Raw genomic sequence first — 26,435 nt, 5'->3', positions numbered from 1 at the left:
TATTTAATCAAGGTGTTGGGAAAGAAGAGATCTGTCAATCATTTTAAAAATGTTTATTTCTAGCCCTGAAAGAATCATTAAACATAGACAATACAGTAGTTAATATTGTGGTAAAATTAAATAACAGAATGAGATTAAATTATACAAAATTTGAGGACAATTAAAAAAATCAAAAGCTTGCATTATTTCCATCTCCATCTGACAATGGAACAAAGAAAGAAATCATTAATTCCAGCTACAAAAACAAATTCTTCAACACTTAACAGAAGTTAATTGACTCCAAATTGTTCCAGAGTATGCATATGATGGCCACTTAAGTTAACTGAATGTAAAATCAAATGATGAATGACTCCAACCCAAACATGCTTCACTTTATACTAAGTGGAAGGGATTCCAGATAAGCTTGTTTTAATGAAATATGTTCCTTCTCATTATAGTATCACACCATCAAACATACCTGACAATCTTGCCTAAGATCCAAAATCTGACTTAGTTACTTGATGGAAGTGATGCATTCTGTTTATGATCTCATACACTCATGAACTTTTGTCATCCCAATTTTAACGATATATAAAGTTATTCAATTAAAATCTCCACTCTTTTCAGCAACCTCCACAAAACAGTATTTTGATTTAGGAAATTGCAGGTATCATGTATGCTTTAGGATGGACAGTTTTAAATTTTAATCTGGGTCAGTGTTTTAAATTGACCAAAACTAATTATGTTTCAGAAATATGTACTTCATGACTGAATGAAGCAACCAATATTTATTCACTTTATTTCTGAAAATCTGGTTAATGTAGATTTGCTACTTCTGTGTCTAAAACAAGTAACATATGTTCAATCCAAAGTATACAAATTACAAACAAAAATGTTGTTTTATCTGATGGAACGTTCCTCTCAATTCATTTCTATCATTTTTAATGAGCAATGGCACAAAAATTAGATGATTATATAAGCTGTATATTACATTTTAAGAATATCAAATAGACACAATTTGGAGTACTTGGATACATTGAGGCAAAGTAATAAGTGTACAATGTATTTCAATTCCTGTATTAATTCAATTGTAAGAAACTTTTATTTGAAAAACATCGTTAAAATTCAGTTCATTATCTACTAAAATCCATTTTATTAAGGTGACAATAAATGTTAAGAATTTTAAGTTTTCAGAAGAGAACTACCTTTTCATACTATTATAAAAAACACTAAAACATACATATCCATAGAAACCTTCATTTCTACATATTCCATTGCCAGCAACAGACAAAGACCCAATAAAAGATTAAATTAACTGGAATTTTTATTGTTTTAAAAATTTATCAATATAAAATCAAACTTATTTTAACTTCTGTATTAACATTGAAAGCAATTTTTAAAAGAAGGAACTGGACTTAAAATATAACTCAGACTAGGACATCACACCTTCTTGGACAAAACCAAAGCGCGTTCAAAATAATCTGAAAATAAATAGACTGGTTTGTTACACAATTTTCAGAGTAATACTTCTGACAAAATATGGATGTACAAATGTGGCATTGTTTTAGTTGTATTAATAAGGCATTGCTGGTATCAATCAGAAAGCAAAAAAGTTCCAAGGTGTAAAGGAATTAGAGCCCTTTGTACTACTGTGGATCAAAACCTGGAGTATAGCTAGCACCCATTTTACAATACCTTCATCATGATCTTCTTATATGAATATTGTTCACAAATAGAAAAAGGGCTCATCACTGACCATGAGAAAAGCTACAAGAGCCTCTTAACTAGGACTTTAAGAAGCTTTCCCCAAAATACCATCTAGGAATGCAAGAAAGCTAGAGCACCAAATTAAATAACACCTTAAATTATTATTTGGCACATTATCATTCAGAAATTTTCTATCAAGGTCACAAAAACTACAGTGATCTTAAATTTGAGCAACGTGAGAGACTCCAAATCTTGCCCATTTAACCAGATGTTGGCTTATTTTATTAATCTAATTGGTTTATTTTATCATAAGAGGCACTATCTTGTTTTTCTCCTTAATTATAATAGTAAAGTTTTACTATTTACTCTCACCAAGACAAAGTTTCTTAGTCACTCACAAGACAATTCCAATAATTTTGAATCTTAATTATTCCCTTTCCCACTTTTATCTGTATAAAATAGCACTTCCGGTGTTCTGAGGCTTTAGTCAACAGAATCATATAAAAGTCCTGGATTTTTTGCAATCTTCTGGGTCTTTTATTAGTAGAAATAGTATGAATATATTTATATTTATATATATATGTATGTATATATATATAAAGAAACCTCTCATACTTAGTCCTGACAATTTCAAATTTGCTTTGGAGAGAAAATGTACAACATATACAAAATGTATTTAATACAAAGAAGGATAATTTTAAAAATCAGAAGGCACCAGTATGTAGCCCACAGCCCAAGTCAGAACATGGATAAAGCACTTTGCTATAAAACAACATATTTTTCCAAGACATCCCTTTAAAAGGTAACCAATCAGCTATACAGGCAAGGAACAAATGGAAGACAATTCACAGGAGTGGGGGTTTCTTCTCCCCAAGCTCAAAGGATGGTTTTGTTACTGGAAAAAAATACTTTCCCCATTACTCAACAGGTATTCAGTCTCCAATATTCAGAGGCATTTTTCCCTTATTTTACAAAGTCCATGCACAAATTTCTACATCAGGTTATGTTGAACTGTTTTCTTTCTACTCTGTCTTCTTTTCTTTGTTTCAGAACTGTTACTGAATAATTACAATCCCCAGGTATCCAGATGGTTAACATAAGGGTTATACCTAACTCATATTAAAAGGAGAAAGAGGAACTTTCACATTTCTATCTGTCTTAAGTAATGCTTTGAATTACTGCCTAGCAAAGGAAACCTAAGATTACAGTAATACCTCTCTCTAAAAGCTTGAATCAATTGTTCAAGTATTGGAAATGTTCAAATCAGAGCACAGATGGGAACTGGTACAACAAAGTCACTGAAAAACAACTCATTGGCATAGAAAAATATTGAGTTGTTTGTAGAAGTGGTAAAAAGGCCAGTGATTCAGTTTACAACTTCAAGACTTGCAGAAAAGTTCACTATTATCACCATTTTTCTTCTCTTGTATCTTAGAGCTGAGGTGAATTTTTTTTCCCTTCTGCAAATTTGCAACATCTCTAACAAGAGCAACAACTTGTATATTATAGGAAGATTTAAACAAAAATCAAAGCAGACAAACAAACAAAACCAGGAACGATGAAGACCACAACAGCAATGCTAGCGATTACTCTTCATGGCTTCTTTGGCAGCTAGAATCAATGGTGTCAAACTTGACAAAGGTTTTGCCAGTTTCAAGAAAGGATGCTAATGGAAAGAGAAACAGGACGTTTTAATGGATAGGTATTTCAAAATATCATTTCAAAACAAACACTTTGAAAACAATCCTAAAATGAAATTATACACAAAAATATTTTTCATATAGGTGCCCAAGAAAATTGGTAATGATAAGAGTACATTAAAAGGAGAAGCATGCAACCTTGGGGAAGTTTCAGTACTTAAAACATAAAGTCACAGAAGTAACTCCACAGATGGATATTACAATGAAGGAAGAACGTTCTTCCACCATTTCTTTACCAGCATATTTAAATAATTATGATTCTAACTACCTTCTATGTTATCTCTATGCTAGAGATAAGGTGAAAGTAAGTTCAGTAAATTGTGGCTCTTAATTTTCAAACTTTGTTAAATGGCACTAATAATATCTTTCTTGAATGGAACAAAATCAAGACCTCTGCAAATTCTTCCTATCCTAAGGAATTCTACTGAAGTAACTCCAGATATCATCCTTCTATATCAAGGGTGTCAAACTCACCATGTCCCATGATGTGTCGCGATGTATCGTGACTTTTTCCCCATTGCCGGAGCTGAGGTGGGTGCGGTTTCGGCATGACGCATCCAGCTCATGGGCCGGCAGTTTGACACCCCTGTTCTACATACAATAGTGACTAATCTTAACTGTATTTTTACAAGCATCTAGGAAGGCCATGTAATTGTCTTCCTTTCTCCCTTTCATGACCATTTTCCTGTATTAGCAAAGTGAACCCTGCATCTATATGTTAAAGACAGACTTTTAATTTCAGTTTAAGATGAAGTGGAAAAGAAGCAAGTGTAAGTATAGAGCATCCTGACAAAAACTTATAGTACTTAAGCCAGAATGGTGAGGATTCTGCAGTAGGTCAAGAGAAGAGTAAGGGTAATCGTCTGTTTTCCACTGGTTTACCACATGGCTTGTGGAAGAACATATAGCGCCTCTCTTTCCAGAAGTGTACATATTGATGAATACGAGAGGAACAGAAAGATTCTATCTAGATACCCAAGAATTTTTTTAAAAGGCAGCAATTGCTCCCAAGAAATCAGAGGGGGAAACGTCTCAGATCTTCCCCTTATTGACATGTATTTTATTTATATTTAACATTCTTCTTAATTTACAACACGTTAGTTCCTTTACCTGTAGTAGTTCTTTGGCTGACCCTCTTTTCTCTACATCCATTTCCAAACAACTATTTAAAAAGTCACGGAATATTGGAGTCAGTTTCTCTGGGCTCTGCAGCTCTGGGGTGCCATTGGTTGCTATTAAATATAATGCCTATAAAGAAAAAAAAGCCTTGAGCATTAATAACTCAAAAGGTGAATAGAGATAGCAAAAAAAGAAAAATTAAAAAATGGCTGCTTATCATTATTTCACCGAAAGGTTTTTTACTTTTTATTTTGATCACAATGTGTCTCACACTGTACGCATACTACAGTAATAAATGTCATCTGTTATGTACAACTGAGGCTTGGGATGAATTCAACTGCTTCCTTTTCTCACCACTATTGGTTTCTTAGAGGGCCGATTTTGGAGGTTACCCAGTACCCTGGAATACCACAACTCTTTCATTCACTCATTACATTCTTTTACAGATCCAGAATACACTCCTCTTGGTTATTTTAAACAGATTAGTCTGAGCTTATGATACTGTATGTTGTGATATCTATTTTTATTTGGGAGTTACCTGCGGCAACCACTTTGTGTGTAATGGGGTGCAGGGTTGTAAGCTAATAGTTCTGTCCTTTTTACTAATCTATGACAGCATGACAAAATAACAAGCAAGCTCTATGCCTCAGCCTAACTTAACTTTCTCTAAAAATTGTCAACCCATCTCCACAACCAACTTAATCAGGAAACAGAAAACAAGAAAGAAAATGGACGATCTCACCTAATTTTCTGCCTTTTTCCAACGCACCTCATTCATGCAAGAAAACACTCTTAAAGGATAGTGAGTCTCATCAGAACAAAACAGTTCTACACCTCTATTCTGCAGTTTTTTAAAAAAAATATTTTAGCAAACTTCCATGTAATTGACTGGGATGTGCTACAAATTAGAACACACTTTCAGAGAATGGCTGAAATTTATTTAATTTGTGTTAGACTATAACACTAAATGTCCCTAAGCTTTACTACTAGCAACTATTTTCCACTGCCAAAAGATCATACAGCCTTTTTTTTTTTTTTTGCTTTTTGCTGCATTGTGGGATAGATTTGTTTTAGTACTTACCCTCAAAGGGTTTTCATTGAGATAGGGAGGTTCACCTTCAACCATTTCAATAGCCATAATACCTAGAGACCAGATATCCACTTTAGGGCCGTAAGCCTTCCGTGTGACCACTTCAGGAGCCATCCAATATGGTGTTCCAACCATTGTACTACGTTTGCTTTGCTCTGGAGTTATCTGAGCGCAAAACCCAAAGTCAGCTGCAGAGGAGAAAAAAAAAAAAGGGGGGGGGAGCAAACATGACTTAAATATATCAGTGAGGTCATATCTGACATCTTTATCAAACCAATTATCCTGAACAAAGAGCTATTTTATGCTCATTCAGATAGTCCTTGACTTATGACCACAATTGGAATCAGAATTCCTATTGCTAAGCAAAGTGGTTGTTAAGTGAATCACACCCAATTTTACAATTTTGCCACAATTGTTAAGCAAATTATTACAGTTGTTAAATGAATCACATGGTCAAATGAATCCAACGTCCCTACTATTGACTTTGTTTGTTGGAAGCCAGCTGGGAACGTCACAAATGGTGATCACATAATCCTGAGATGCTGTAACCACCATGAATACATGCTGACTGTCAAGCCCCCATATGTGACTATGGGGATGCTGCAATGATAAGTCACTTTTTCCAATGGCATTGTAACTTTGAATGATTGCTAAATGAATGGTTGTAGAGGACTACCTGTATTGCTTTTTTGGACACTGAATTTTGAGAAGATGCCTGAAAACTCTAGGATGGAATAGACTTACTATAACATTATGTTTGACCCATTACAAGCAACCACTATTGATTTAAATTTAAAAATGTTCCTAATGTTTTGCACATCATGTTTAAGCACCCAAATTTAAAAAAATATACACCAATATTAAAATAGTTGGGTGACTTCATTTAGACAGGAAATAGGCAAATTTTGAAAGAAATTTCCCAAAAAATTATTCTTCCCAAGCAGATTTGATCAAGCTATTGATTTAGCCATAGGAAAAAGAACCTTATAACATTATGTTTCAGGTGCAAACTGACAAGGAACATCGCAAAAGTGTCAGAAAATATAAAAGTGGTGATGTTAATAAGCAACACAATATTCCAACAGTATTCTAACATAATATATTATTATTTGTTCATTTATGTTTGGGAAATGTCTGTTTTAATCATGACTTAATCTATGCATCAGCTGTAGAATATAATGAAAAACAAATTTTGATTAACCCAATTAAATGGAATGGTACAGTCTCTGAAGAACCCCTAAAAAAACCCCAGCATAAAAAGCATAGAAAAATTGCATGCTTCAATCATCTTTAAAATGCATGCAAACAGAAGGTATAATACAAATTGCAAGTTTTATAACTGCAATATGTACTGCACTTTATCTTTCACACAGCACTTCAATCGTTTGGACTTATAAGTTTTGTTTCAGCTACACCAATATAAAATACTAAAAATGTTCAGAATTATTATAATTGAAAACACAACACCCATAATCATGATAACAGGTATAGTCTAAACTTCTCTCTTCAATTTAAATTTGTTTCAAAATTATACATTTTTTTCTTATTTTATTTTATAAAAATAAGACTGATAGGTCTTAAATACTACTTTTGCTTATTAATATTGCAATGCATTTGTTAAAATGATCGTGCTGAACACAAAACTTGACCAGCTTTGTACTTCCTTGTTTTTGAAGCATTGGTTGGCATTTTAAAATAGTGAGGGAGGGAAATGTCCACAGAGACATTGGCTGGCTGAATAATTTCATTGTTAGTCTAATCAAGGTTGCCACCTACTGGCTTAAAAATGAAAACTTAATGGTGATATGCAGTTTAATATTACTTTTATAATGTGAATGCTGGAGCTATTATGTACTTACTCAGCTTAACTGAACCATCCATTCCCAAAAGCACATTGTCACTTTTAATATCTCTGTGAATCACCTGGTTGGCATGTAGGAATTCCAGTGCCTGCAAACACTGCATGAAGATAATTGAAAGGTTTATTGTCTAAACTAATTCAAAATTTATATTTGGCTAATTGAGTTATCTTAATAGCTAAACTAGATTTAAGTACAGGTAGTCCTCACTTAAAGGCCGTAATTGACACTGGCAACTTCACTGCTAAGTGATACAGTCATTATGTGAAATATCACAAAATCACACCAAACTTATAGCAGTTCTATTGCAGCCATTAAAGGAATTACCCACATTTATTGAGACATCACATGACTGCAACTTCCAATTTTCCTGCCAGATTCTCCATTTGCTTTGCTTGTCAGAAGCCAGCTGTGAAACTTGCAAATGTTGCAATGATCATAAATTCAATCACGTGACCATGGGGAAACTGCAACGATTGTAACTTCAAAGTGTTGTTAAACAGTGCAGTCATTAATTGAGGATTACCTGTATCCTCCAGAGCCTTAAAAGTATTTCACATTTACTTAAGCAAAGAAAAAAACATGTTTCCAAAAATTCTTAGATATCTTAGAAATTAAATTTGAAATGAAACAATTCTTTTTGCTAGGTATTATCCCAGAACATATAAATAAAAATTGCAGTATCTTATTGGGAACTTAAACTTAAGAGAATATGCAGCAATGGCAACATTAACACAATATATACATTACAGAAGTTTCACTTTAAATTAAGTTTAAGTTTAAATTTAAGCAGAAATGGCTTCCCCATATAATACATATCAGGGGTCTTCAGACTTGGCCCTTTTATGACTTGTGGACTTCAACTCCCAGAATTCCTCAGCCAGCATGCTTGGCTGAGGAATTCTGGGAGTTGCAAGTCCACAAATCATAAAAGGGCCAAGTCTGAAGACCCCCAATATATATCATGCAACAAGAGAAATACAAACATTTAGAATACTGTATAAATATATAACATACATTTTAGAAACCATAAATACTAAGCTCAAAGATTTATTCTTTTCCATACCATAAAAATCTCGGTGTACTTTGTCTGATATGATCAATTTTAATTAATGTTATACATAAATTGCATAACTTTAGTAATTTCTTTGTTGATTTATTGATATATCTTTTAAAATTGTATCTGTTTTAAATAAATAAAACTTAGTTAACTGCAGAAGTACTTTCTGTTTTTGTCTAGGAATTTTTCTACATATTGCATTTACATTCAACCATAAACATTTCTTCATCTAAAATTACTGTTTATGTATATACTGAGATCAGTTATGCCACTCTTCATGCACAGTATCAATTTAAATGCTCTGATTCATCTCAATTAATTTTGCAACAGACCAAGCCTTTAATCTAACACACTATCATTAATTTTCATAAAAAAGACTTCCAAACCCAAAGAGAGAAATTAGTATTTCAGAAGAATTTTGTACTGCACTCAGTGTATATATGCGCATATCTTTCAGCACATGGAATCTATTACATGAATTGCCAAATTGTGAAAGCTGATAAGCAGAATGTTGCCATCCAGTTTGCTTCTTTGCTGTAGTGAAATACTTTCCTCCCATTTCAAGATTTATATTATCCATATGAAAACGCAAGTATAAAATTATTAAATGGTTGAATGGGATTAGTAAAGACTTAGTGGAATAATTTATAACTAGACTATACCAACTAAGAGACACAATTTGTTCTAAAGGAGAAATTACACATCTTAAAAGCATCCACACTTACTAAAAAGTTGGAATGACTGAATTTGGCTAAGCTATACAATGCATAGCACTGAACAAGTGATACAGTTGCAGCATCAGTGCAATCGTGCAATCAGAATCCAGACACTCAGTAACTGATTCACATCTACGTTGCAGTGTCCCATAATCGTGTGATCAATATTTGCGACCTTCACTGCCAGTGTCTACCGAGTCAACGGAATATCTGGCAGGAGGTTGCAAATGGGAACCAGATAACATTGTGTTTAATGATAGACAGCATGGGTGTCATGGTTCCGACAGATGAAACTCTTCAAAGAACTTGAGGCATTGTTTACCTTAAAGAATCTTTATGGGAGTAGCATAGCTTCGGCACTAACATAGTTGAAGCCAAAAACTGGATTCCCCTTTCCTGAGCACATAGTATCAAAGCACAATTCCCTCCTTCAATTAACAGTCATAAATCACATTCTCCAATTAGTTTGAAATGCAGACTTTCCCTCCTGTTCTGCTACCCTCCAATTCTTATCATCTCTTATTTCAAGCTCTGAATTCACACACTAGTACAATATTGTTATATCTAACTAACTCCCACCACATTCCCCCTCCTCCCCCAGCATCATCTAATTCTAAGAGTAAAGCATAAGAAAGAAAAAGGCTGCATCTTCATATGTTGTCAAAGCAAGAACATCCAATGTTAGCAATGTTGACAATGGGATTCACTGAACAATAGCAGCTGGAACTACTAGAACTGCCACGTCGCTAAGCAATGTGGTCACATGATATTACGCTTTATGACCACATTGTTTAGCAACCAAAATTCTGGTTCCAAGTACTGTTGTTAAGCGAGAACTACAAAAAAGATGTGAGGACTACTTGCTCAATAAAGATGGTGAAATGTTAACAGGTGAAAAAAAGAGCAATTCAACTCTTGATTTGACCCAATCTTCTCCAACAAAACAGCATATTTCATTAGGCAACTGTGGAGCAGAATGAAGAAGCAAGAATGAAGTTTGAGAAACACAGTCATGGAGTATGTATTTTCTGTAAATAGTTTAATACTCCAAGGGCAAATGAGTTGTATACTACTAAAATCATAGGATTCCCAAGAAGTTCATAAAAAAAGAGTAAACTGTAAGCACCTTGGAAGCAATGCAATAATTACCAGTAGTATGAATTAACAACCCGTTAATTTACCACCAATAAATTCAAAAGGAATACCACTAGAAAAAGTTGAAAGGATCACGCACCTCGGTTCTAATTTGCATGAAAGCTGGGACATGACCACTGAAGTAAAGACAAGGATAGAGAAAGCTCGAACAGCATTCTTCAAAATGAAAAAGGTCTTCTGCAGTCACGACATAAGCCTAAGACTGAAAATCAGGCTTGTCAAATGCTATATTTTTTCTATCCTGCTCTATGGAGTAGAGAGTTGGTCTCTGACAGAAGGCCACCTGAAGAGACTAGAAGCATTTGAAATGTGGATTTACAGGTGGCTGTTACGTATAAGCTGGGTTGACAAGATCAGAAATGAGGAGGTGATAAGCCGCCTGGGAAAGCCAAGGGAAATCATCAAAACAATTAAAAAACGAAAATTAGAATATTTCAGACATGTGATGCGACACCCAGAAAAATATGGCATACTCCATTTAATCATCCAGGGAAAGATTGAAGGCAAAAGAGGTCCAGGCAGAAGAAGAACATCATGGCTTCAAAATCTAAGGGACTGGTTTGGACAAAACTCAGCAGCACTTTTTCGTGCGGCGGTTGATAAAAACAGGATCGCCAACATGATCGCCAACGTCCGATAACGGATATGGCACAAGAAGAAGAAGATGAATCTGTCCTCAATAATCTTGCCAGATTAACCTTCCCTCACTTTTTAAACGAGGTAACTTTCTAACTAATTTTTGGGAGACCTCTAGAAATAATGTATCTTCCTTTCAGCAAACCATTCAACAACTTACCCCATGACATTCTGGTTAATATGTGCTAGTTATATATAGACTAGATGATAAGACAATTAAATAGATACATAGCTAGTTTAAAAATCTTGTTGTTGGTGAGCTACTAAAGTGCTACCAAATGGTTCAGTTCCTGGCTTTCTAATCATCAACATGTTTATTAATAAATTAGATGAAAATATGGAAAGAAAGTCTTTCTTTCTTATGCTTTTAGTCAAATATTTCCTATATATTCAACCAGTATCATAGGCAAAGGCAGTTCAGAACTCTCTGCATCATGGATAAACAACTTCAGTGCAAATTTGTGTCCAATAGACTAATCCACACTATTTCTCCCATTGACATGGAGTTTATAGCTAGAGTTTCTAGATTCAGAAGTTATTTTTTTATCCAGGATATGTTTTCTCAGCTTTTACATTCAATATCAATCAATATATATCATATAATAATTCATATTTCCCAAAGTTGTAATTAAATCTATCTCTTCCTTTAATCACTCACCTCTCTGCAGACAGCAGCAATCTGAGCCTCATCCATACAAGTTTCTGTAACTACATCTGTAAGGGATCCGCCAGCCAGATACTCCATTACAACAAAAAGTTCGTCTCCAACCAGGTAACTGAAGATAGAAAATCAACATGTTTGAAGTTAGATTTAGAAAAGAAGCTTAGGTAAATATACAATAAAAATTCATTAGTATTGGAGTTATATATTATGCAAGCCCTGCATTAGCTACCAATTGGCTTCTGAATACAGTTAAAAATGCTAGTTTTAACCTATAAACACCCTTTATGGCTTGGTATAAAGAGACCTGAGGACTGCCTCATTCAACCACAATGATCCTGTCCAACATAAGCAACTGGGAAAAGACTGCTAGTGGTCCCCCCACTACTGGGAAATTAAGGGCCAAGGCTAGGAGCAACACATATTAGAGATTAAGTATTGGGATGCTTTTTTTGTAACTAGGTAGCAGTATTTTCTTCCTTTACCCATCTCCTCCCATGACTATCAGGGCTGAATCTGCACTAGACCAGACAGGGCATTTATCTATCTTGGGCTGGGAAACAAGCAACAAAAGACCATTATACAAAAGATGGAGAAAAAGATGCAAGATATAAACCCTGGGTCTGATACACAGAATGGGCAGGATTACTGGAATCAACAGCATCCTTGACAATGGGGAGGTGGTAAACAGAATGACAAAAACATGATTACACCCTCAAAATACAAGTTCCACCCTTTCTATTTGTGCATCATGACAACATATCCATGTATGAAAAGGATAGCTCTTGCAGTGCAACACTGACAAAAGGAGCAAGATCCTGAAAATGTCTACAGCTAGAATCTACCTATCATATTCAAGTAGTTTATTTTGTTAATTAAGGCTTCTTGTGTCTACAATAAAAGCAAGTTATCTATCAAGGTCTTGACCTTGACTGTTCTACTGTACAGTTCAAAGTTCATTTTGAGACACCCAGTTGGTCTAATGGTTAAGGACTAGAAAAGCAGAAGACTCTGAATTCAAGTCCTGCCTTAGCCATGAAAGCCAGCTGGGTGACCTTGAGCGAGTCACTCTCTCTCAGCCCAACTCATCTCACCGGGTTGTTGGGTACATTTGCTGCCTTGAGTTATTGTAAAAATAATAAAGGCAGGATACAAATTACACAAATTAAGTAAATAAATAAATTTCAGTCAAAGACCAGTATAGAAGAAAACAATCAATGAGCTGGTTAAAAACAAAAGGGGAAAGTTAGATACAAAATATAAGCTAAAAGGATAGAACAGAATATTATTACCACTATTACCAGTATAAATTGTACCTCTAGAACTAAGAATGTCATTTGTTTAAAACTAAAAAATTGGAACTAAAATTCTAAGACAGAAATGTGCATGTGTTATTCAAAGATTAGCCAAGTTGCACTATTTTAAAGAATATGGCAGTTAGTCATCTTGGATCTTATCATGTTGACATCATAACAGAATTTGGCAATGTCTAGGGAGCTAGAAATCCCTTTAATTTCTAAGGAAGAGTTTTTATATAAGATGGTTTCAGATAAGAGGGAATTTTAATATTTGTATAAAAGCCTTAGTATAATAAAATATGGGCAATAAATACAATGGTACTTGTGTCACACGGAGACAGTCTAGCAGCATATGGATATTTTTGTATCTGCTTTCCAAAATGACTCTTCTACTGTTAGCTTCTGACATCCAATGTGAGATAAAGAAGCATATATATCACTCTATTATCTATTTGTCAGATAATTAGTCAGTCAGTGAGTCAGTCACAAAGTGAGTATCTTGGGTCTTTCTCTCACATCGTAACAGACTTCTTAATGTTTGTTTTCCAGCCATGAATGTGGAAGGCACCACATCACCTTTTGAAGATGATCTTGTCTGGTCTCAGATACTTTAACTTTGTCTTGGAAATTTCAACCCTCACAGTACCTTTTGTCAAGGCAGTTAACTGCCCAGATCATTCAGCTGTTGCCTTATTATCAGTCACATATCTACTGTTAATCCTCTTGCATATATACCCACAATTTTATTATTATTAAGTAATTCTTACATCCAAAAGTTATCACAGAAAAAAGACAGAAATGAAGGCAAGTAAGAATCACCCAAAAAATTCTGCTCAGTTGAATTCTTTCCTGTCCGCTAATCATTACCACCAACAGCCCAGGAAGATTTTTATATTGTTTATTGCAATGGGTTACATTCTTTGTAACCAACTTTAGAAGAGCTATGATCCTAAAAGCTAGGACACAAATAATTATACTGTATTAATAGTAGCAATAATAGCCTTTTCTAGAAAGTAATGAAAATCTTTGATGGTATTATCAAACATTGTTGTCTTTTACTAGAGTGACTTGTTTTAAAACATAAGTATAATAATTGCAAAATGGTACTAACTACCCAAGTAATATGTTTCTTATTTGGAATTACAAAGTTATGTACTACTATTTTTTATGTATGTTTGTAATTTCTTTAAGAAACATAACATATTGGTCTTACAAGAATGCAAGAACAGACAAAATAAGACATGGCCAAATCTTTGAGTTTCGATCCTGCCTTAAACTTAACTTCCCACCAGCTACATATTGTACTACATATTACCTGTCTAGAAAATTGACTATGTTTGGGTTCTTCAGCTCTTTCATTACCAAAATTTCATTGATAATCAACTCCTTTTTGGGTTGTTTCTGTAGATTTATTTGTTTTATAGCAACCTGAAAAGTAAAGAAAGAAATCAGAAGCTGATATTCAAATAGAGGCAATTTGTATACAATCTGTGGTTTCTGCAAGTTTAAGTTAAATTAATGGGGAAAATCTAGACCAAGTTAAATCCAATAATCATTTGGTTCCATCATTGAGGATAGACCAAACCAACTGAAAGTTACACCCCTTATAGGCATATAAATACAACTAAAATAAATAATTAGTAACAGAAAGAGGTATGTCCTTGTTCTTAATAGATACATAAACTTCTCATCTGGAAGTCAATAATTATGACTGGATTCTAGATAAGCAAATTAAATTACAACGAAATTATAATGTCAGAACAGAAAATAATTTTAATAGAATCCTGAGATTCACCAGCTGGAGCTAGAGCTAGTTACCAAATTTTTCTCATGAGCTATGAACTGTGATGACTTAAATCCCTCTCATAATTATTAAGAATTAATAATTTTATGCAACATAATTCAGTTCTAAATAGTGTTACTGCAACAGAACTGGAGAGTCTCCTTTATCTATTCTAAATAAGCCAGAAATTTAGTAGTAGTATCTTTAGTATATTCTTAAGTTTCATTGTATTTTATAAATTTTCACCAATGAATTCCACAGCATATCCAAATGAATATCAGCTTTGAATCTGTTCTTACCTCCTGTCCTGTCGCAACATCTATTGCAATGAAAACGGTACCAGAAGCCCTAAGAAAGCCAAATATGCAATTAGTTGTAACATTTCATGTATTTAACATGCAGTGCATGAGCAGGCAAAGCTTTGTATTTCCTGGAGGATATCATTGTATTTTAAAGACAAATGGGGTGAGATTAAATCATAAACTAATCTACAGTAAGTTCAATGGTTACATGAAATAACATAGAAAAACCTAAATCTTTCATTTTACAAAAGAAAGAAATAATAAAATCACCAGGCCAAAATTTATACTCTGCATATTTGGGCTTAGAACAGCGGTTCTCAACCTGTCGATCGCGACCCCTTTGGGGGTCGAACAACCCTTTCACAGGGGTTGCCTAAGACCATCGGAAAACACATATTTCCGATGGTCTTAGGAACCGAGACATCGCTCCTCTGTCTCCACACGGCTTCGAGCTGGGGGCCGTTGCAGCGCCGGATTCGTTTCTGTCGAGCATCTCCTAAGGGAGGCTGTGCTGCTTCACGGCCTTTTCCACAGAGGAGGCTGAACTAAGCTCTGCCAGCGCTGTCGCCCTCTTGGCTCTCTCTCTCTCTCCCTCTCCCCGCCTGGGTGCTTCTCCAACCAGGCTGGACGGAGCCGGCGGAGCAGCCTTCCTGCCCCCCATGCCCGGCCAGCTGGAGCCGGCAGGCCGGCGACCTTCGGAAGTGAGGCAAGGACAAACGAGGCGCGCTGAGCCCCAGGCGCAGCGGGTGAGTGGGCGGCATTGGTGCGCGCTTGGAAAGCCCTTAGGGTTGGGGGTCACCACAACATGAGGAACTGTATTAAAGGGTCGCGGCATTAGGAAGGTTGAGAACCACTGGCTTAGAATAACCTCACTCTATTCTCTTCCACAGGAGGGAAGAAAAAGCTCATTCTGAAGTTAAGCAGGAAAAAAACGGCAAGTTGCTTGGAATTCTTGTTCACAATTTCCAGATATCCAACAAAATATAAGCCATAAAACAATTATTAATGTGCTGTACTATTTACAATTCATATAATGGAAAACATTACATAAATTGTAAATAGTACAGCACATTAATAATATTATGGCTTATATTTTGTTGGATATCTGGTTTGATTTATATGCTGATATGTATGCTAAGATAACAAAATTTAATTTAATTATGCACAGCGTATTTATGAATACTTACCCCTGTCCTATTTTTTCATATCTGGTATATTTTTTCTTGGGATCTCCTATACTCACAATGGTTCCTAAAAAGAAATTATAGCAGTATAAGTAAACTAAAAAATAGTATCAGATCCAAAACAGTAACACAACTGACTTGTGATTAGATTAGAAGTTAGTATTTTCCTCTCGTATTGGTTTGGATTCAACATTTCTATGTTTAATGAAAAGAGGAAGGAGATATTTCTATCAACATTCCTGTTTCATATAAAGCACTATTTCTAAATTGTACCAATTCAGCTCTTTATCTCCAGAACACAAAGGTAATTCAAAGGCAGGACAGCTTCCTTTATTAGCACTAATTCTCCTCTCTTCAATCCAGTGGTTATTGAATTCACCCCTTATAATGTATGCAGACAACCTACAGGTCATCTGTAGTCTCACATATTTTTCTGTAAAGCATTAGAAAACCAAGGCTTACCTCATTTAACTGAACAACTGAATCCCAGGAAACAGATCAATTTTTTCCAAAGTTAATTTCACTGAGTAAAATTATCTTGGGAGGAGGGGGAGTCACTGGGAAATGAAGGGAAATAAAATTCCCCAGTACCAAGAAACTCTAATTAAGATTATCAACTTGCCATTTCTAACAATGAAGTTCTAAAACCAGATTGTCAAAGATGAATTAAGGATAAAAGCTCTTTCTTCTCTATTATTTCAATATACAAAAGCAAAGACATATGTACATATGCACTGCCTACTTTACATTGTCTAGCAAGTTTTATGGAGTCCAGTGCAGCCCCCAATTCAAGCATTGTCTGGGCTTTGTTGTTTTACAAAACTATAGATCTTTTTATGAGGATATGCAACATTCAGAAAACAGGTTTTGTCTACAATACAATTGACAATGAAGCTAACAGAGAAACATATATGCTAAGGAAATAACTATTCTCACAAATGAAGTTTATTGTTTTCACTGTTTGATTTTGGAACAGGGGAGGATCACTTTCTTCAGGGCCTTTCAGTAGTCATCAGATACAACATAATATATTTAATACTATTTCCTAAAGCAACTTTATTTCCATCCAAATGATCTGCAAATGAGGCCTTGTTAGGACTTCAGATACTGAATTTTAAAGCTGTTCTTCAGTTCATTATTCTAACACCAATTCTCACAACATTCCCTCAGTGTGTCTGCACAAGAAAATCCACTCCGTATTTCTATAAAAAGTCAAATCCAAACATATACAAGAGGTTAACTTAATAGTTGGCAGCACCCAAACTCTTGTTTGATCTCAAAAAAAAAACTAAGTACCATCTGGGTATCTAAAATAATATCCCAGAAGAAGGCAGTGCTGAAAACATTACCCAGAAAATTACATTGATGTATTCATGTAGTTAGTAGGAATCAGACTCATAAAGACTGCAGCATATATGGTTTTGAGATAATCAATGTCTTATTTTTATGACTATCATATTGCTACTTACGTAATCTTTCTGTGATTTCTTCATCTGACATCTTGTTTTTCTTTTTCTGTTTATCAGCTAATTTAGAACTGTCACTTGAATCGCCAGATGGTGCTGGGATGGGATCTATTACTGATCGTGTATAAACCTTAACAAACAAGATCATGGTTGTAAACTCATAGTATTTTAACATCTAATTTCTTTTCAAGTTCAACTATCATATATATTAATAGCCACCACTGTATGTAACTATGTAACTACTTGAGTTTGTCGATTAATATTAAAGTTTGATGTATAATGGTTATAAAAATGGAACCTTCATTTTTTCCCAATAAAGTGTCATGTAATTAACGCAAATAGATTTTAGTCTCTAAATGTGCTCCATAATTCTATATGAAAGATAAAACTAGGGCAACCGCTAAACTACAAAGTTGACAACCACCGCAGAAGTCAGCAAGACCAAATCACTTCTACACTGTTGGCAAGAAAGCTGCATGGATTTCTCCACAGTGACTCTGAGTTCAGCTTGATTCTAATATGTCTTTACCTTTATAGAATAAAGAAGGATTGGTCTGCCTTATCTGGTGAACTGTAACACTACTACAGGTAGTCCTCGACTTACAATCACAACTGGGACTGAAATTGTGGTCACTCAGCAATGAGGTCATTCAATGAGTCATCACATGACTGAACCTGATTTTACAATCATTTTTACAGCTATCATTAAGTGAATCTCGTGGCTGTTAAGCAAATTCAGCTTCCCTAATTGACTTTGCTTGTCGGGAACTGGCTGGTAAGGTCACAAATCACAATCATATTGTCAAATGCCTGAATTACAATGCTGTTACCACACGTGTGAAACAATGGTCATAACTTCAAGGACAGATCAGCAATAACTTTTTCCAAGGCCGCTGTAACTTTGGACCATCATTAAAGAAAAGGCTGTAAGTCGAAGACTCCTGGTCTTTTACATATTTTGATCTATAAACTATCATCCTCTGTAAATATGGAGGGAACTATTCAAGTCATGCTTCACCCTTAGCAGCCAAATATACTAACGAAGTAAAACCAAATCACTTTTCTACCTAATTCAGATGGGGAGTGCTGACCAAACCAGAAGAAAATTAAGTTGCTACGAGACAAGAGAGGTACAAACTTTTCAGAAGTATAAAATACTGGCTTTAAAACAGATGCAACTACATGCTAGAAGTAGGCCTCATTAATCAATGCTAATTATGGCTCTTTCTCTGAAAGTATTTAAAGAGTTTTATCTACTGTATATCACAGTGAACAATAACATTACAAATATTACAATAAAAGCAACAGATTGGTCTAAGTGACCAAGACCATTTAGTTTAAGAGAGATTTGAACTATACTTCCTCACATTGTAGAAAAATTACAAAAAGCTCTCCTATGCATTAAGTAGTGAAAATGAAATAAAACTTCTCACCGATTTTGTATGATCTGGTCTTGGAGCAATAACTGGAGGAGCCACTTCATCTTCCTCTTCCTCTTCAGTTGCTATTGAAGGCTCTGACCTTTTTGCATTGGGCTATAGAGATTAAAAAAAAACAAATGTGGAAAATAAATGAAGATTTATTTATTTATGACGCCTATTTAAATATTGGTTCATTATAAAAAGTATATGTAGTTGAAAACACTGCACGTAATCCTCAACTTATGACCACAATTTCAGTTGCTAAGCAAAGTGGCTGTTAATGAGTCGTGTCCAAATTTACGACCTTTTTGCCACCGTTGCTAAGCGAACCACAGCAGTTGTTAAATGAATCATGAGCTCATTAAGCAAATCCAACTTCCCCTATTAACTCTCAGAAGCCAGCTGGGAAGATCACAAATGGTGATCGCTTGGTCTCAGGACTCTGCAACTGTCATAAATATGTACGGTTTGTCAAGTGCCTGAATTCTGATCACATGACTGTGGGGATGCTGTCATGGTTTAAGTGTAATGACTGGTCATAAGTCACATTTTTCAGTACTGCTGTAACTCTGAACAGTTTATAAATGAACAGTTGTAAATGAAGGACTACCTATATATTAGAGTGCAAAATATCATGCATTATTCCCATATGAAATGTTTATAACCAGCCAGGCACAGTATTATTGTTGCATTTCACGTCTGGGTGGAGAGAACACTGAACTCAAGATGTATATATCCAAACTATGCAATCTATATATCAAAAATTTATGTGCATAATTTATCCAACAAGGACTTGTGAAAAAGAGGGTATTACATATATTAGCTGCCACAGAAACTGAACTCCAAAACATGAGTGGCATATGGATTTAAGTCATAATATTGGACTTTTGGTTTTACAAAGGTAAAAGCAACCCCTAACTGATATTGCACCTATCAAGAAACCATCTAACCTTTCCTTTTCCCAAGTTTTCTCTCTCCCTTTTCCACTAAACGTTTGCATGAGACAACAGGTAAATTACTGTTCATACTTTCTACGAAAAATTAGCTTATAGAAGAGATCCCACTTTTCTTTTGCCTTAGCTGAATTAATTTGTGAAACTTTAACATATAAAAACAAGTTTCTCATCACATGATCCTGAAAGCACTACTGATGAACCTAACCTCTAATTAGAATGAATGAAATTCTCTCCCTGATAACTAAATACGTTGAAAAACAAAATATCTGAAGCCTATTAAAATTAGTGTACAACAGGATGTCAATGACATGAAAGGAAACATAATGTAAATGTACTTACTGCTAATGCTCCTGAAAGAAATCCATCCTTATCTAGAAAAAAAAATATTTAACATGAAAAAAATTAAAGTATTAATAACACTCATAACATGTAATGAGATGATACACACCTTGTTCCAAAGAGAGCTCTGAACTAATTGAAGTAAGGAGACAAGTTCTAGCCTTTAGTTATATTCCAGTATAAGATGCTTGCAATTAAAAAAAAAAGCCCTACTTGGTCCAACTATTTTCTAAAGAAGCAAACCATCTGAAAGATGAAGAATGAAACTCATATTCTCTCTCCTGCATTATTAGAATAAAGTATCCAGCAAACTGTTGCCTGAAGAAATCAAACACCGAATTCATACTATTTCCATTTCATGATACTATTGCCTTTACTCTCCAAGGGAATTAAAAGTATTTCATATTTTTATGCACAATTAAAAAATAAATCTTAGTTATACTTCAAATCAAGTTTATATTTAATGAAGTTTCTGAAAGTTCGATCTGAGTATATTTAACCTAGAGAATAAAGGGCTGAACAGAGATATGATAGCAGTCTTCAAATAACTGAGGAGAAATCACACAAAAAAGGAAGTAAATTATTCTCCATTGCCCTAGAATCAGAATCAGACCAGAACTAATCAATTAAAACTCCAAGAAAGAAGGTTCAGACATTTCCTGACCGTCTAAGTTGCAGCATGAAGTAGTGAGTTCTCCTTCGCTAGAGATATTCAAAGCCTGGATAATCAGTGGACCAGCCAGTGGAATGTACACTGAACAGGAAACTGGTCATGATAATGTCTAAAGTCCTTTACAATTCTAAGATTCTATGACAAAGCTAATCATAGAGTTAAATCATCCATAAATCATGCATGGAGCTAGTAACTTTAGTCTTTAGATGGGCAGAGATCCCTACTTTAAATAAAAACAAACTCACATCAGCAATTGGTCTCTTCTTTCTCAAATGCCCTTCCAATTCTTTAAATGGGTAATAATTCATATGCCAATTACTAAAATCATCTCTCCAAAACAGCTGCACAGTTCTGGCAAAAGATACAGCTAAATTAAAAAATTGCAGACATATGCCATGTTCATTTTCTGAAACACTCACTTCCTAATTATTTCCAAAATGCTAGTAAGTTCTATTACACATAGATTTGCCCATTTATACCTCAGTTCTTTAACAATGAGTTTAAGGTGCCCCATGAGTTTGCCCAAAGACATACCTGTAGCAGAAAAACTCAAATATTTCTGTTTTGCTGTGTCTTTAGAATCATAGAATTTCAAAACATCTAATACAGCCTGGGGATTTTTTTTCTGTTCTAATTTGGTGATGTTTGACGTCTGTAGCAGCCTAGCCCACTGCTCTGGCATTCCCTGGTAAGAAAAATACAAATTCATGTATTTTAAAATTTATTATATCATATCCTCTAAATGATAAATCTTCTTGGAATATTCTACTTGCATAAAGGTACCAAGTACATGGCTAATCTTTGGGGAAGGGGAAGAAATATTTACTGAAATATTTTAGTTCTGAAATATATTAAAAAAGTAAAAAAAAAATAAGTATTAATTTCACACTGGCAATATCGCAGTGCACATTGCATAGAGACAAGTTTAATATACTTACAGTGAATTCCCCAGTAACTGCATCAAAGCCAACATGAATAGTATGTTCGAAATCTGATGGAGGAGAGATTTCAGGTCTCTCTTTTTCCTTTTTCCTACTCCCTATAAGGAAAAGACAGCATATTTAGTTTCAGAATGGAGTCATCCTTTCTGAAGTTCAACTATTTTGAAGTTTTAATAAACCTGCCTGTAACACTTAAAACATTATATAGAAATTGCTAAATCTAGAACTGCTCCTCTGTCCTAATATTCAAGAAGTTTTGAACCAGTCATCAAATCAAATTTCAGCTCAGTTATTAAAACAATGATGCTCACTGGCTACAAACAGAAGTGGTTATGCCCAAAAATTAAAGATGTTGAAGTGTCTGTTAAATCTCAAAAATGGTCAAGAATTACTGGCTTTTTTTCAGGGGTGTAACACCATAAACTCTTGATGACCAGGGTAGTGACATGGAAGAAAACAAAACGGAAAACAATACACCATGTGAATAGTCTTCTGGCCCTTATTGCTTTAGGACAGATATTATCAATAACTCCAATATTCCCAATAATTATTGCTGAGAGACAGTTAAAACTCAGACTAGGGAATATGGGAGTATGTACAATAGCATACTCACAGAACAATTATGTACATTAAGAACTCAATCTGTATCAACAAAGCACCTTACCAAGGCAACTTCAACCCTTTCCAGCCACATGATTTGGGAATCCTTATTGGCAAATGAAGTAAATTATATGAGAGCTTTATATAATCTGTTTGCAAAAGATTATATAACCTTCGGAGAACAACATGAGGCTTTTTTTCCATTTTTTCCTTGAAGTTTGAAGAATTTCTATCTATTTCAAATGATTTACTGATGACTCTTAACAAGTTAGCCAGTTTATTATCGTCATTCTCTACACACTTTTGTTGCTTTGTTGACAAAGGTTTTATTATATTTATTTTTTGTGGATTGTTATCAGCATCTAGACTTTCTATATGAAATCAGCAGTCATATACATTTCCTGCATGAATACATAAAACATTTTAGGCTCCATTAACAGAAAGAGTTTCCAAATCATGGAATTATAGTTCCACTTTATTTTGCATTGATCATATTCTATAAGTATTGAGTCTAGTTAGGCTTAAACCTTAAGAAGGATTAAGAGGTAGTCAAGAACAATGATAGGGGACTAGAAACTAGGCTATAAAGAACAACTAAAGAAGCTGAACTGTTCCAGAGGCTAAGGACGGTGACAAAAAAGGCATGATTCCACAGTTCTGCAACATGATGTTTAATAAAAGGGATCTGAAATGCACTCACTCTACCAGAATGTACCAGGAAACAATTGGGGACAATTTGTGTACTTTTAAACTACAAATTCCTTGTTCATTATCACTCTAAGAAAACCTAAAAAGCAGAAACAGGACCTATGTGGCCATTAATATTGTTAAGCTGCTAGAAACAGATACACAGAATTGCTCACTTCTGTATAACAGAAATAAGTTTTATTTTTGGAGTATAGCCAATTTTCCTATCAGACATCAACCATTTCATTAATACAATATTACAGGTAGTCTTCGACTTAGTTATTTAGTGACCATTCAAAGTTATGAAAGACACCCCCCCCAAAGCTACTTTTGACCTGGTTTTAAACTTGTGGCTGCTGCAGTGCCCCTGCTGTCATTCACCCTTATAAAAGTTCACAGGGAGACTGCAGCAGCCCCCGAACCTATTTCCCCCACCAATCCTGCCCTGCCAGGTTCACATAGCAGACCTTGGGCCTGCTTCCCACTTTGCTATTCAGAGGAGCCTCAGGTCGGCTTCAGTGCACCCAAATCTACTGCAGCTTGCAGGCTTAGACTTGCTTCCCACCCAGACATTCACAGGAGTCCCAGGCCTGTACTAGGCGTCCAGGATTTCCCCTACACAAGGCACACCCTGCTCTGCTTAACAACCACATCGGGGAGAGCAGAGGTGAAGGTCATTAAGCGAGGAGATCATGTGGGTACCTCGCTTAATGACTATCACAACATGCAACTGTGATGGTCAGGTGTCACTACAATCATAATTCAAGGACTACCGGTAATGACAACTTCTCCTTATTTAGTTTTTAATATTTGGAAAGGGAATTCTTCCCTTCATTTTGAGGAGGCATTAGTTAGCATTATTTATTTAGCATATGGGGTTGTTACATTAGCCAGGAAACTACAGCACTATTACAAAGTAGTTGTTTGGCTGCTGCTGATTGATAGTCCCTTTAGTTCACACTTGCATGCTATCTAGACTGCAGCACAGGGGGCAGGCTAGCTCCACACTCATAAGACTTGACAACATTCTGCAGCATCATCCAGGGCTTTTCTCACCACCAGTATCATTTCCCATTTGGGCAGATCCGGCATCAGTTTTATTCATACTGCCACTCAAAGCACTGTTTTTTTTCCTGCTGCAGTGGTACCTATTTATTTACTTGCATGTAACATGTTTTTGAACTGCTAGGTTGGCAGAAGCTGAGACAAGTAATGGAAGTTCACTCTGTCACATAGTGCTAGGACTCAAATTGCTGCATTACAGACTATTTCCATCGTCATTAAGCCACTGAGCCAATTTACCTCATATTAACTAGCAAAGCAAAGGTAAATAAACTCTGTTTATTTACCATGCTGATACAAATCTATTTTAAACTTCATAAAATGACTGTTTTCCTGTTAAAAACTTAAATGATATATTATGAATGCATACATTCATCTCCATGAATGTATGTATCATAAGTAATTTAAAAAGATCCAGAATGCACTACAATAGTTTATTTGTTGTATTTGTACCTCCCAGAAGCACAGTGATGTAATGAAACTCAAATGGAATAATATTATACAATCAAACAATTACAACATTTTACCTTTTTCAGTGCCAGAGAAAATGGAGATGATTTTGTTTCTAGGCTTTCTCTCTTCTGGTACTGAAGGCAGAGGTTTCAAACTATGATTAGCAGATAAAGGATCTTTTCCTCCTGAACTGAAGATAGTACTGCTCATCCGAACAGGTGGAGCTGGTGGCTTGTCTTCGAGCTCTCCGTTGTCAGACATAATTAATGGCTAGACAATACTCTGAAATTAAATGGCAAAAACTTTGTCACCAGATTCCTCAGTGCATTAGAATGTTTATTCTTATCCCTTATTAAAAAAAATTTACTGAACAGACTTGATATTTATTATTATTGAATTATATATCCCAACAACATGATAGATAATTCAGCTTGGCAATATAAACTTTTACTGGCCAATAGAAAATGGATAATTCCACAAAGCAGCAATTAACGGAAATATCCCAAAGAGATAGCAGATGTTTTCAAAATCAGAAATACAATGACTAATAACCGAAGCATCACAAAAGCTCTCCAAATAAATAAATAAACAAATACTGCAGAATATTTACATCAGGAGAAAGAGCTCAATTCCAGGAAAGTCCTATACAGTATATATCAACTGAAAAGCCCACCTTGCTGAAAAGTAATCAAGTAAACTAACAGTTCTTGCCTCCCCTATACCCTTGCTTTTAACATATCTGAAAAAGAGGCCTTTCAATTAAAAAAAATATTGCCACTTTAGGCTAAGTCCATTTAGCAATCTCATCCCTCATCAACCTGCAAATGGACAAGATCAAAGTCAGTTAATACAGAATTTGAAGTACGTACAGTAAAAGGCATTTAGGTTTCAATCTGAAAAGATGTTCCTTTGTTACTAAGGCTGGTGAGACTTTTAAAAAAAATACAAGTGGTAACAATTCTTGAAGAAGAAAAGCACAAAATTAAGAAGTTTTTACAATTCAGGTGATCGTTCAGCAATTTCAACTTGATACAACTTTCACTTTGCATGGAGTGGCCTGGAGAAGCACACTCTGAAATGAAAAGAGTAAAGGTGGAATCAAGATAAATTTATGAGATCAGATCTAATATAGGTATATTCAAAAAACTTAGTGGTTGAGGCTTCTTTCAGATAATTGAACAGGCCAAAATTAATACGTACAGATATTAAATAATTCATATTGCAATAACTAATTACTATCATGATTTAGACAAGAAACAACTAATTATATTCGGCAATACTATTGGACTTTAATTTCTTTAATCTTTTAGCCAGTGCGGCTAGAGGGCATGACATTATGACATTTAATAAACAGAACAAGGTAGAGTTTGTAATGATATATTATCTGCCCCACTCACTAGCTTGCAGTCTCCCTAATGCAGGCATGTCAAACTGCCAGCCCGCAGGCCGGATGTGTCACGCCGAAACCACGCCCACCCCATTGCCAGTAATGAGGAAAAAGTCACGTGACGTCACGAGTTTGACATGCCTACCCTAATGAAAGGATTTAAAAATGATTTCAAATATGATGTTTGCAGCTCCCAGGTTA

At 35.0% G+C, this 26,435-nt stretch overlaps 1 protein-coding gene across 1 annotated transcript; it reads right to left on the bottom strand.

Moving 5' to 3' along the window:
- Positions 1 to 25,128, bottom strand: PAK2 (p21 (RAC1) activated kinase 2). The gene is made up of 14 exons (XM_015824247.1): positions 24,922 to 25,128; positions 22,043 to 22,143; positions 21,639 to 21,789; positions 20,432 to 20,463; positions 19,149 to 19,250; positions 17,719 to 17,845; positions 16,253 to 16,316; positions 15,063 to 15,111; positions 14,296 to 14,408; positions 11,680 to 11,797; positions 7,455 to 7,554; positions 5,587 to 5,783; positions 4,497 to 4,634; positions 1 to 3,352 (listed from the first exon to the last, which is right to left on the bottom strand). The coding sequence occupies exons 1-14, from the start codon at positions 25,106 to 25,108 to the stop codon at positions 3,266 to 3,268; spliced, it is 1,566 nt and encodes a 521-aa protein (XP_015679733.1). The 5' UTR covers positions 25,109 to 25,128; the 3' UTR covers positions 1 to 3,265.
- Positions 25,129 to 26,435: the final 1,307 nt, after the last annotated feature.

This window comes from Protobothrops mucrosquamatus, unplaced genomic scaffold (assembly GCF_001527695.2).
Source record: "Protobothrops mucrosquamatus isolate PMUCROS unplaced genomic scaffold, P.Mucros_1.0 scaffold2170, whole genome shotgun sequence".
Taxonomy (NCBI): domain Eukaryota; kingdom Metazoa; phylum Chordata; class Lepidosauria; order Squamata; family Viperidae; genus Protobothrops; species Protobothrops mucrosquamatus.
The sequence above is the reverse complement of the archived record's forward strand: the minus strand, read 5'-3'. Positions and strand labels throughout refer to the sequence as shown.